This window comes from Haemaphysalis longicornis, unplaced genomic scaffold, assembly GCF_048455015.1.
Source record: "Haemaphysalis longicornis isolate Haplotype H1 unplaced genomic scaffold, Haemaphysalis longicornis Haplotype H1 scaffold_7, whole genome shotgun sequence".
Lineage (NCBI taxonomy): Eukaryota > Metazoa > Arthropoda > Arachnida > Ixodida > Ixodidae > Haemaphysalis > Haemaphysalis longicornis.
The window spans coordinates 2,590,070-2,602,852 of record NW_027526422.1 but is presented as its reverse complement, the minus strand read 5'-3'; the positions used below and the strand labels follow the sequence as shown (position 1 = coordinate 2,602,852).

At 49.3% G+C, this 12,783-nt stretch overlaps 1 protein-coding gene across 3 annotated transcripts in view; it reads right to left on the bottom strand.

Annotated features, from left to right (window-relative positions):
• LOC144144303 (putative cationic amino acid transporter) overlaps nucleotides 1–12,783 on the bottom strand; it is a 234,690-nt gene that overhangs the window by 34,738 nt on the left and 187,169 nt on the right. For all 3 annotated transcript variants that reach the window (XM_077675685.1, XM_077675683.1, XM_077675684.1), the window contains 2 exons: nucleotides 12,458–12,688; nucleotides 11,895–12,103 (listed from right to left, as the gene is read on the bottom strand). In XM_077675685.1, the coding sequence (XP_077531811.1) occupies nucleotides 11,895–12,103; nucleotides 12,458–12,688 (440 nt within the window). The remainder of the gene's footprint in view (nucleotides 1–11,894; nucleotides 12,104–12,457; nucleotides 12,689–12,783) is intronic.

Sequence of the window (12,783 nt, the reverse complement as noted above, 5' to 3'; positions counted from 1 at the left end):
GGAAAGGTCGGCGTACACAGCATCACTAAAGTGCGATCCCTACGGTAAACATCGTTCGCAAAAACCCAGACCCTAGAAAACCCCTCTGCATTATGATGAACCAACTAGCCCAAACCCCAACGTTAGTTAATATCCGGGAAGTTGTGCGGGGGTTAAGGCCCGCGGTCCAGTGACGAAATGGTTGCGAGCTCGGGCACTCCATCCACACCGTCGAGAGGGCGACGCAGGGGAGGAATTTCTCGCGAGAGTAGCTCAGAACAATTGCTGTCTAGCCCGACAAATATTTGACGCCCCGAGACTCGTGCATGGACCGTGAGGCTGTTGTGGCTGTATGTGCCAATGTTTATCATCGCTAGAACCAGCTGACGCGCCCTATACTGCTTTATGAGATGACATCTCGGGAAACGGCCAATCAAGCCATTTTCGCACGTATAAGCCATTCTTGGCCGAAAGGACGACTAGTTCCGGAAGAATGGTGCCAGCTCTAAGGCCTGGAAAGTCTGCAGAGGGCGTGGAGTTCTAGCGAACTGGAAGGCTGCGCGGAGAGTTCATGGCAATGACGAGCCTGGAGTGGTAGCTGGAGCCCCGTGACATCCGTTGAGCTGGTGCTACGCATCAGCGCCATCGCGGTCGGTGTTCCATCGACAACGTCATTGACCTGGTAAAGTACCTCAAGCACAAAATGTGACCGAACATTTGGCGTTGTCTTTTCACGTGAATTGTGCTTGTGACAACAAGACGTGCTTGATCTTCCTGAAAATGCGGGCTGAATGTACTGCCTGGTATGAAACTCCCTGCACAAGACGTCTATTATCTGTTGAGACCGCGGATGCCTTGACATAGCGGCATTTCGCCTGTCGTGGCATTCCTCAAGAAGGATTGTCAACTCCGCTCTTCGAGCCTTCAATTTTGCACACGCCCGTCCCGCAGAGTCTGTTCTATCGACTGCATGGCTTCACATCTACGCCGCTAGCCCACGCGTTTGAGCAACGGCGGCTGCACGACCGCAACTGCTGTGTGGCCGTCTACAAAAGAGGAGGCGACTCGGTCTCGTTGCCTTTCTCATCGTCAAGGCTTCGAGCTTTCTATGAGCATTTAAGTGGGCCCTCGTTGCATTTAACCAAAAGCTGATGTCACCGTACGTGGTTACCTGTAATGATTAACACATTTTTCGTGTAACAACACCGCTTCCCGTGTGGTCATCGACTGTGACGTGTTTTTGCTGTGGCTCCTTTGGCTGTGACACGTACCCACTTGAGGAATTCGCCCGCTTTTCAAAACTGTGATTTCGCAAAAAAAAAAAAAAATGGAGGAAGAAAAGGCTGCGCTATGCTAGCAGTTGGAAGAAAAAGGAGGAGGAGGAGGTAGCCTTTATTGTGGCAGGAAGACTCTACGTCAAGTGGGGGGAAGGGGAAGTAGAGGGGGGGGGGGTTGTAACTTGGGACATCTTAAATGCGTACAGTTCGACCCAGAACAGGTGTGCTCCTTAAGAATGCTGAAGAGGCCGCGTGGGGTGAGGAGAGCAGGCTCACGACTCTAGACTGCTCGCGCTAGACCGCTTTTTAGGGAGAAGTGTGCAATTAAAGCCAGCATGGAGGGTTCCAGTGTACGAGGGTCGATGTAAAGAGAGGCTGTATTTGGAGGAGGCTTAAAGGTTCTGTAGCGCGCGAACTTCGGGCAGTGCCAAATTAGGTGCTGGAGATTGGCGGGAGTGGAGGAGGCACAGAAGGGACATCGAGGCGGTAGAGACGGGGTGTACCATTTACGGAAGGTCTCAGGGGTAAGGCTATAGCATTAGCAAAATATTTGTTTATGAAAATTTCGGCTGAGCTTGGGAGCGGGGGCAGGGCGGATAAAAAGCCGGTTGGAGTCAGGGCCTTGAGGCGGTCTTTTTTTCCCTTTTTGTAACGTAGAAGCTGTATCGCTGGTGGTAATGTCGCAGTAGGTGGAGGAGCCAAGTCGGGTAGCAGCGGAGGACTAGAGGTTATACACTCCCGCGCAGCAAAAAAAAAAAGCAGTCTTTTTTGTACTGCGCAGATGAACTCGGGGAGAGCAGCTAACAGTTAGACGCCTGGTCTCAGAAACGTAAGCGTGGATGGCTGTAAGCGCATTCCTGCTGTGAGGGAACCACAGCGATACGTCTCTAAACGGAAGTAAGCCTGGCATAGAAAAGGGTAAGTCCAAGTAAGTGAATAGGCTCGGTTATAAGGTACCTTCTCATCATCAGTGAAAAACCGCGGCATTGTAAGAAAAAAGTGCTCTATTGTTTGGTGGTGGTGGTAGAAACATTTTTAAAGTCACGTAGACAAAAATCAGCGGAAGAGGGGTGCAAAGAGCCTGTACATCGTACACCGTTGCAACCTTCTCCACCCAGTCCAAGACTTCATTCTGGGTTGTAGGCGTTGAGCTGCGAATGGCAGCCTCCCACTGCTCGAACGCAGTTACTTGAAGGAATTTAGGAAGGGGCCGAAGGCGGCATCCCCACATTATGTCATTAAGGTCAGCTCTTCTGCAGGACAGAAGAGACGGGAGGGAGAGTTGAGGGCAGGCTGGACGAGGTGCTTAAAGGCTGAGGTGGGAAATGTGCGGGTCTGGAGCTGACGCCACAAGACCTCTCGGTGTCGCGAAGTAGAGCGATGGGCAGGGGGCCAGAGGAGCCGTTCGAGACGGTAGTGTGACGTAGTGTCATGAAAGGTGAGGAGGTGGTAGCGGGAGCCGGCCCCGGTGATTGTGGCTGCCGAGTGGCCAGAGCTCGGTAGGTAAGTCCTGGGGCGCCGGTGTCAGCTGCCTCTTTTCCAGGGAGGCCAGTATGTGCGGGTGCCCAGTTTAGTGTTACGGCATGCTTTGGGGGTCGGGTGTAGGTAATGGCAGGGGCAGTTGGGGAGGTCCCACCAGCGCTGAAATTGTGGATGGCGATTTTCGAGTCACTCAGAATCGTGACAGTAGGTGAGTGGGTCATGACAAGCGCTATGGCAGCCTTTTCTGCCTACTCGGGACAGGTGGCAGAAACTGAGGCTGCCGTAGTAACTTGGCCGTCAAAAATAACGGCTGTGAGGGCATAGGAGAGGTCAGACGGGTCGGCAGCGGCATCGACATTACATCATTCCTAGAGCTGAGTGACCCGTCGTGAACCTCGCCATTGACAACGCGCTAAAGCCCTACACAGGTCACTAGCTCTAGGAAAGATGTACCCTATGTTGGTGCCAATGCCTTCCCGTCTGACCTCTCCTGTGACCTTACAGCCGTTACTTTGGACGACCAAGTTACTACGGCATCCTCAGTTTCTGCCACCTCTCCCGAGGAGGCAGGGATGCCGCCATCGCGGAAGTGCTTTTGTATGTGTGTAGGGATTTTGCAAGTGTGCTGGAGAGCATAGTCAAATTTTATAGAAAGCCGATGCAAACTATAGCGGCCAGTTACGGTGCCATCGAGGCGATAGTACTGGGAGAGCAGGTGGGCCTCACACAGCTCGTTTAAGGTGTTGATCATGACGATTTGAAAAGGGCGCCTTGTACAGGTACCGAACGCAAGATCGAGGGCCTGCATGTACACTCTTCTACAGTGTACAGGAAGACAGTGTTTACATATGCCTGAGATAGAAACAAGTAAGGAAGTGTGTACGTAATGCGGTTGTGGATGAAAGACTGTATGGGGCGCAGGCAGTCAGTTTCTTTTAAGCCCCGATGCCTGTTGGAGACAGTGGCGGTCCCAAGGGGGGGGCGAAGGGGGCGGTCGCCCCCCCCAAAGAGGTCCTCAGTTTCTTATTTTTAGTTTTTTTAAGCATTCCACTTGCGCGAAGTTAAATCCCAGCGGGTTGCACCGCATACGCGCACACGCCTCCATGGTTATCAACACCTCCGCAGAATTGGCGCAAGGAAGGGAGCGATTCTTAATTCGCCTGCCCCCCCCCCCCCCCCCCCAAAAAAAAAAAAAAAAAAAACCGCCCCCCCCAAAACCGATCTCTGGGACCGCTACTGGTTGGAGATACGGTTGATAAGGCGGAGTGAGTGTCGCGGAGTTTAGTTAATAGCCGGAATATACGTCCCCAAAACCTGTATACAGGGCACTTGTGGGGTGCCCTTGCTGCCAACCACGACATGAATGTTGGAGGGAGATGAGCGTGTGCGCTTAGGCGGGAGGAGAAGTAGCTCAGATTTGTTTGGGGCACAGCGGAGATTCATAGTCGCTGCCGTGCTGACCACGAGGTCGGTAGCACGTTGGAGCATCTCCTCTATGTGGCCGTCAGAACCTCCTGTCATCCAGAGGGTGATGTCCGCATAGAGTGAATACTGAAGATCGGGAATGAATAGCGCCAAGCTGGCCCACTATAGGAAGCATGGCCAAGTTAAAAAGAAAAGGGGAGAGAACCGACCCCTGAGGAGCACCAAAGCTACCTAAGAAGATAAAAAGAGAGCTAAATGTACCAAAGTTTATAATGGCAGTGCGGTCATTAAAAAGTTGCTAATGTAACTGTAAACGAGCCGCAGCCTATTTTGTGTAAGTCATCGTAAATAGCGGAATGTGCGACGTTGTTAAGGGCGCCTTGAAGATCGAGACCTAGAATGGAATTTGTATCTTTGAAAGTGGTTTTGGGTGTTATGATGTCATGTCTGCGGCGAAGCATGACGTCTTGGGCGGATAGCTGTTCGCGAAGGCCAACCATAGTGTGAGGAAATAACTGGTTTGCGTCCATAACTGGTTTACGTCCAACAATTTATGCATTTTGTACGGGCAAAGCAGCGGGATATGATAAGGTAACGGTGAAAATTTTAAAATCAAATGCAGAGGTGCTTAGCACATACCTAGAGAAAATATTTAACGCAGCCTTTTATGCTGGGGTATACCCTCACCTGTTAAAAAAAGCTAAAGTGACCCCTGTACATAAAAGTGGCGACTGCAACGTTTTAGAAAACTGTAGGCCTATTTCCGTACTCAGTGTTATTAACACGTTGTACGAAAAACTTATAGCCAAACGAGTCTTAGCATTCCTAATAAAATACGACATCATAGCGCCTCACCAGCATGCCTTCCGTCCCAGTAAATCCACTACCACGGTTGTAGCAACCGTTACAAATATAATAAACACCTCTTTGAATAACGGCAAACATGTCATCGGGTTATTTCTGGACGTAAAAAAAAGCCTTCGATACGGTTGACCACAGTATACTTCTTCAAAAGCTAAATTGTTATGGTTTTGTTTTCGAGGTCCTTCAGTTAAATTTTTCCAAAGCTATCTGCACGAGCGTACACAGGGAGTGCATATAGAAAATAGAATGAGTGAATTTCTACCGGTTACGCACGGAATACCACAGGGATCCGTTTTGGGGCCAATTTTATTCGCATTATACGTCAACGATCTCCCTAACTCCATAGATGAAGGGCAAACCATAATTTACGCTGGCGACACTGCGGTCCTACTACCTGGGTCGGATATTCACAAATTAGAACAAACCGCCAATAGATAACTTGTAAACATTGAACAATGGTTTTCCAACAACAGATTAACGCTTAATGTAAACAAAACAAACTACGTCGTGTTTTCGTCCTCAGCTAAACGAATCAATAAAATCATAACACTTAAGATAGGCGGAGAAGAAATTACGAAAGTACAAACCTGTAAATATCTTGGCGTCACCCTAGATGCGTCACTGCACTATGAGGAACACATAAAAATAGTTGGCAGCAAATTGAGCCGTGCTTGTTTCACCCTCTATCAGGCACGCTATCATTTTCCTCTATCAACGTTAAAAGCCATTTATTTCGGTACTTTTCACTGCCCCTTGACCTACTGCGTCGAAACATGGGGCAATAGTTATCACTCGTATCTTGAACCGGTAGTCATATTGCAAAAACGCGCGCTACGAATTATGACGTTTTCCACGTGCACGGCTCATTCGGCACCACTCTTCAAACAGCTTGAAATAATGCCTTTTTTACTTGCACTGGATTTCAAAATAGCTTGTGTAACCCGGAACATCATATCAAACAATAACCCCCTACCATCATCAATATTTATATCACCAGTGAGAAATACTAGAACTCAATCGGATCACAATTTCAACATTCCCCCGGTACATAACTGTTATGGGAAACGTACTCTGCAATATGACGAAACTAAAATATGGAATATCATACCACTTCATGTTAAACAAAGTCAGAATTTTTCCAGTACACTCAAAAAGTACGTACAATCTAAGGAGCTTACATCGCTTATGTAATCACCGAAACTTTACTTTATAAGCTGCTGTGTGCGCAAGAAATCATTTATTTTTCTGATATGTTTTCAATTATATGTTATCTGGTATAATTCCTGTGTTTAATATCTGATGAACTCTGTACGCGCGTATTGTTTCACTTTGTTTACGAGGTATTTTATTTACGAGGTAGGTATTTATTTAGGTATTTAGGTAGGTATTTATTTAGGTAGGTATTTATTTAGGTATTTATTTAGGTATTTATTTATTTAGGTAGGTATTTATTTAGGTAGGTATTTATTTTATTTACGAGGTAGGTATTTTATACACCGTATATTTTGCATATGCTATACGCCTCGAGCGCGGCCTCTAGGGGCGCCACTGAAATCCCCCTAGCGGCCCGTTTCGAAAGCAGGCGCAGGAGTCCCCGGCCCGCTCCCGCCTGTCGCCGTTGCTTTTGGGGCTCGTTCAAGACAGCGATTTACCGTTTGTCCGCGTTCGAAATACCGAATAACGTGGAGCAGGCACTCTGTTTGCAAGCGTGGTATGTTCACGCGAGTATAAACGTTTATGACGCGCTCTTAGTGAGATCTATATGAGCGCCGGGCGTGCGTCCCAGGCCGGCGTCCTGAAGCCAGCATTTGCATGCAGCTGATTGTAATTCCGCTGCCCTGTAATTTAGTGACAGTGTCTCCGTAAGCAGTGTTTCTTCCGATGGTCATGTTGCGGCCTTACACACTATGATGTAAATCGACTTTGTGCACTTACAAAATCCAGCGGAGCACTCATACCTGACAGCACGCAAGTTACGCCTGCCAATATCGCATATCAGATATTGATAAGTACCATGACAAGCCAATGCGGCATAAATTGCACAAACATCGTACCAAAGAAGTACGATGGATAATGCAAAATTACACTCCGGAGTCAGCACGCGATGACAAATTTAATGCTGGGTCGTCTTGTCCCGAGGTGAGCGCTCGCAAAGATTCACGTGTTACATTTATCCTCCACGAGAAGCGCGAAGATGGGCTTATAGAGTAATCCGCGTCCGTGACCAAACTCTTCTTCGAAACATCGTCATATGAGTCATGACAGAGGGAGACTGCAGAATCTAGCATAAACCGAAATCAGAGACCCTTATCAGATACGACACTCTTCCAACGAGCCCGTGTGTACGAGATTTCGGCGCACGTTAAGGATCTCCAGGTGGTCAAAATTAATCCGGAGCCCTCCACTACGGCGTGCCTCATCGTCTCCGTTGCGTCGGCGCGTTAAACCCTGCAATTAATCAATCAACTCTTCCAACGACACCTCGTATCGCTTGTGAACTGCCTACCCTGTATTCTTCAAAAAATGAGTCCGCCGATTCATCAGCCGTTCGTTGAAGGCGAAAAACAAACGGAAAGTGAACACGCAGCTTGTGTGTGTGATTACTAAAACGTTCATTCGTTGATTTCGCACCGCATTAGTAAACAACGATAGTTGAGCGTCCTCCTCCTAATCCCCCCCCCCCCCCCCCCCCCATATCTTGCGAAATACCAGTGCCTTTCGCATCTAGTTGGTCTGGTGAATAGTATACCTTGCTCAAACAAACGTCTTTAGCATTTCAGAAGCTGCACTCGGTTTTTTTTTCATCCCCGTACGACTATTTTATTTATTCCTTACTTGCAGACCATTCATTTTCCCGTGGTTTCATTAACATATACCTTGGTTCTTATTATAAGGCATGAGTGGGCACATATCTGACAATGCACAGCCTTTGAGTGTACTTAATATTTTCGCGTGGCTTATATCCCCATAAAAGGCACAAGTTTTTGTCAGCTATTGGGTTATCACGTCCCCGAAACATATTTTTCTACGACGTACATATTCGAAGCAAATCTGCGCTGCAAAACGAACCAACCTCTTACAGTGAGAATATCAGGTCTAAACGAGGCGACAATAAATAGAATTCACTTGTGCTGACGGGTTCGAAGGTGACAGCGGTGATATGCTGCTGCCATCGCCGACGCCCGCAAGAGCGGCCAAGAAGCACGCAGAAACGCCTCCCCGGGTAGCTCTTGTTGGCGCTGGAGCGCTCTTCCAAGACGCAGCTGTTTTTTTTTTAAGTGCCCTAAACGTTCAGTTAGCTTACAGACGTCACCAAAACAAGTTGTTTAGAGCGCAGAAAGGCAAAGGGAATCGAAAGGAACCAAAACACTGCATGACCACCTATCAGCCACGCAGCGCTAATCCCGCAAACGCCACGGAGAAGCGGCGGCAGGCGGCGCAGCGATCGCGAATCTCGAGGCGTATAGTCTGCTTGTTTTTTTGTATTCTTTCGTTACTACATGTAGTGCAACTGGTTGCTTGCAATTTTATAAATGTATTAACTGCATGGGCCCGGCACTGGCATTACTGCTAAGGGCCCAGATGATCTCTTCAGTCCTCTGTAAACCCATGTTTGAAGAAATAAAAAATGAAATGAAAAAAAATGAAGTGATTGAGAATAACGTGTTCAAGGACTTTTCCCAAGCACGAGATCAGAAGTATGAGTCGAAGGTTGGCTCACCGAAGGAGCGTATTGGGTTTGGGAGGTGAAATGACAGATGTCGTTTTCCATTCTGGAGGCAAACTGCTCTTAGTAAGGCAAGTGTTGAAGAAATCTGTGATGGCGGCGATGAATTTGTCATCCAGATTCCCAGGCGCACGGCTGGTGACCTTGTCATGGCCAGAAGCTGCGTGCGTCTGAAGCTGGCTAAGTGCGTGTCGCACTTCTGTGCCTGTTACAGGGGCATCTAGGGCAGAATTAGAGCGACCAGTGTATGGGGGACGGGGTGGTTTAAGGGGGTGGAAGGTGGGTGTCCCTCAGTGTGTCTAAGAGATAATCCGGACGTAGGTGGTGCTGGTGGAGCGGTTTAATTGGTTATGTGATGTCGATGAGTTGTTCTGTGGACGGGATCAAGCAGATGGCGCAGGAGTTGCCACGCGCGAGACATGCCTAACATGTCCTGCATGCAATCGCACGTTTTTCTACATTGTTGTCTAGCGACGTCCGTGGCATGCGATTCTATATCCCGATCCAGTTTGGCGATACGAAGGCGGAGCTTTGGGTTGGACCGGCTACGTTTCCATATACGCAGAAGGTTAGCCTCCCATAAACGGAGAAGCAAAGCATCTATCGTTTCCAATGGCGTGTCCCCAGGAAGCCTGCCAGTTTGCGTCTGAACATCAGATTGAACAGTAGAAATCCACTAGGGGAGGTTCCCAATGCCAGGGAATCTCTGCTCTTACGGAAAGCATCCCGTTTAGTAAGCGTAAGGGGCCGGTGTCGTGAGGGTCGGTGGTGAAAGGGGAGTGTAATAGTCATAATTTCCTAAATTAGTCTGCCTGTTTCCCCACGAGGCTTCAGGGAGACGGTGTGTCAAGGTGACGTCATGAGTGGTGCCTGCAGTGACGCTATTGCCTGGTCTAGTAGGAATGTCGGGATCGGAAAGAAGTAAGAAGCGACAATTTTGGATCTGATGCCATAAGTCCTTAATTAGAATGATGAGAATGAGGCGGAGGGCATTCGGCAGGCATTCTCAGATAATGAATGGTAGCCTACCATTGTCACTGAAGAGGAAAGTGTATAATAGCTGAATCTTACCGGTACTCATTTACGGGGCAGAAGCGTAGAGGATTACTAGAAGGGTTCCACGTAAATTGAGTACGGCTCAGCGAGCAATGGAAAGGAAGAGGATAGGTGCAACGTTAAGGTACAAGAAGAGAGCGCGGTGGGCCAGGGAACAAACACGCGTTAAGTACACTTTAGTAGAAATTAAGAAGAAGAAATTGGCGTGGGCAGGACATGTGATGCGAAGGCAAGATAAGGGCAATAGAGTGGATCCCTAGAGGAGGAAAGCCTGGCAGGGAGCGGCAGGAAGTTAGGTGGGCAGATGAGATCAGAAGTTTGCGGGGATAAATTGGCCGCAGCATGCCCAGAACTAGGATAATTGGAGATCTACGGGAGAGGCCTTTGCCCTGCAGTGGGCGTAGACAGGCTGATGATGATGATGACCATGATTTGCGACCTTTAGGGGTCGTGCTGGTGTACCCCCCGGCTGGAGGGGTTGGAGGCGTTGAAGTCTCCAACGATGATTGAGGGGTGTTTACCAGCCTTCGTGATAGCCATGCGGTACAGGGACCAAAGGGGTGATGCTTGTGTTGTGGGCGGCTATATATATTGAGAAGATACAACTTAGGAGACAACGGATTAGTTGGAAGGATCTCAAGGAGATTGTGCTCGATGTCGATGCCGCCAACTATGGTGCAATCGGCTGCTGAAATGGCGACGAATTAAAATGGCTGTTATTAGGTTTTTTTTTTTCAGTGAAGTATCATGATAATCATTATATCCCGCCAAATGGATTGTGTCGTGCGTTTCCAGGAGCGCAATAATGTCGGGTTTGACCTGGCACGAGAAAATATAGTGCCCGAGCTGAGCCTGTTTACGGTGATAACCCAGGAATTCCACTACCAGACAAGTTTGCGCTTGCTAGGAGAAGGCCCCATCATCTTCAGGTATTAGGGGCGCTGCGAATTGCGTATTATTGTTGCTAACCGCAGGGATACAACTATTCATCTGCTGTAGTTGAGCTTAAATAAGTTCAAACTGAGCATTCATGGCTGTGAATCGTTCTAGGAGTGTAGGTACGTTCCGAACAAATGGGTCAAATTCAGTTTCAGTTGCCCGAATACGTTCTTTTAGGTACTGGTTCATATCTACCCCAAAGACCCCACGGCCGGAGATGGTCATACCAGCCCAGTGCACCTAAAGGTTGAGCAGTGAAGCTCGAAGTGAGCTGGTTAGAGTTGGCTCGCATTGGCGAGATTTGAAGAAGCGCGAGTTGCACGTAAATTCCAAATGGGCGTAGCTTCCAAAGCGGGTGATAACACCCTCCTGCATTCTCGCCAGACGTTGATATTGGCGACGCCTCTCTCTGGCCAGTGTACGCGGAAATGGGCAGACGTCAATCCGAGGGCCATCAAACTTGACCGCGCGAAATTGTCTGCTACTTCGTTCAGACATAATCCCTAATGCAAGAGACTCATTATAAATGGATGTCATTTAAGTAAGAAGGTGCCAGAAAACCAAAGGGTTGAAGAAGTGCAGGATTTTGGGAGGATGTCGAGGCGGTACAAACGGTTGAGGAATCATCCTGGAGGGCGCATGTTTTATTCTCGAGAAAAAAATTCGATGTCATTTCACTCTATGGCCAAGACAGCTGTATGTGGGTTACCGTGGTAACGGGGCTGAGGTCCCCGGGAAACCACAAATGATCCCACACCGCACAAGCGACGCCGAATCGGTTAGCCACAAACTCCGGCTCAAACAGCGCCCTCGCGTCGGGGAAGCGCTCCGCGGTGTTGTAGCCGCGCCGAAGACTTGCGTTTTTATCCTCGCGGTATGTTCCGTGTCCCGACGGGCATCGCACTTACACTTGCGCGGATGAAGCTGCTCGATCTTCCCGTGATGCTGGTCACATCGCTTACGTAACGACGTCCAGAACTGATGCTCTTCATGGAAAATGGAGCTCAAAACTACATTGGCTGAATATCCCGATGCGACAGCACATTTCCTAACCAAGTCTCAGAACAGTTGGATGGACGGTTTGAAGGTTTATAGCCGATACCCTTGGCGCAGTTGCGGGCGTAGGAGAAGAACAACATACGAACCCCGGACCAGCCGTACGGAAGGAAGCCGCCGTGCTCGGTCCAGTTGGCGGTGTCGACATAGAAGAGTCCGGCGCCCATCACGAAGACCCAGACGGCGAAGTTGAGGCAGTTGAGGACGTTGTTGAAGAGCAGCGACTTCTTCACACCAGCCAGCATGAGGGCACTCATCAGCACCGTGATGATGCCGGCCAGCAAGTCTGGCGTGTGGCCTGAAACGACGCACGGGGACCCAACCACTCGAACAAGAGTGTAGTCCACGCAAACGGGCCCGCTGCAATTCGTCAGACACTAGTTCGGCTAAAAGTGCAAATAAATAGAAGAGCCACCTGCGGTAAGCCCCTGGTTAAAATCAGTCTCAAAAGGGAGATGTGACATCTGGTGTGCCTACGTAGAATGCTATATCTACGATCACGGCAAAGAGCGCCGTTGATTCGCTGCCTATAGTTTACTGGAAGTGAATGAAAGCTTTTCGATCTGGGAATTATTTGCTCAGCCGTTGTTTTAATGACTTGAGTGAAGTGGATAAAAAGACGCGGATGGCCTGGGGCTGAGCGAGAGGTTACCGATTATCGTCCCGAAGGTGTTCCGGAAGGCGTCGCTGATGGCCCCGCCAAGCATGGCGTCGATGCAGGCGCTGATGGCGCAGGCTCCGGCGGCCGAGCCGATCAGGTACTCGAGGATCATGTTCCAGCCGATCACGAAGGCCACGAACTCGCCCACCGTCACGTAGCTGTACATGTACGCAGATCCGGTCGTGTGCGGCACTCGCACCCCGAACTCCGCGTAGCACACCCCTGCGGTGAGCGCGCAGAGAGGTCACCACGTCTGGTGCGCCCCCCATGCCAGGAAGCACAGGGCGAGCAATGCGGGTGGGCGGGACGCACTCGTG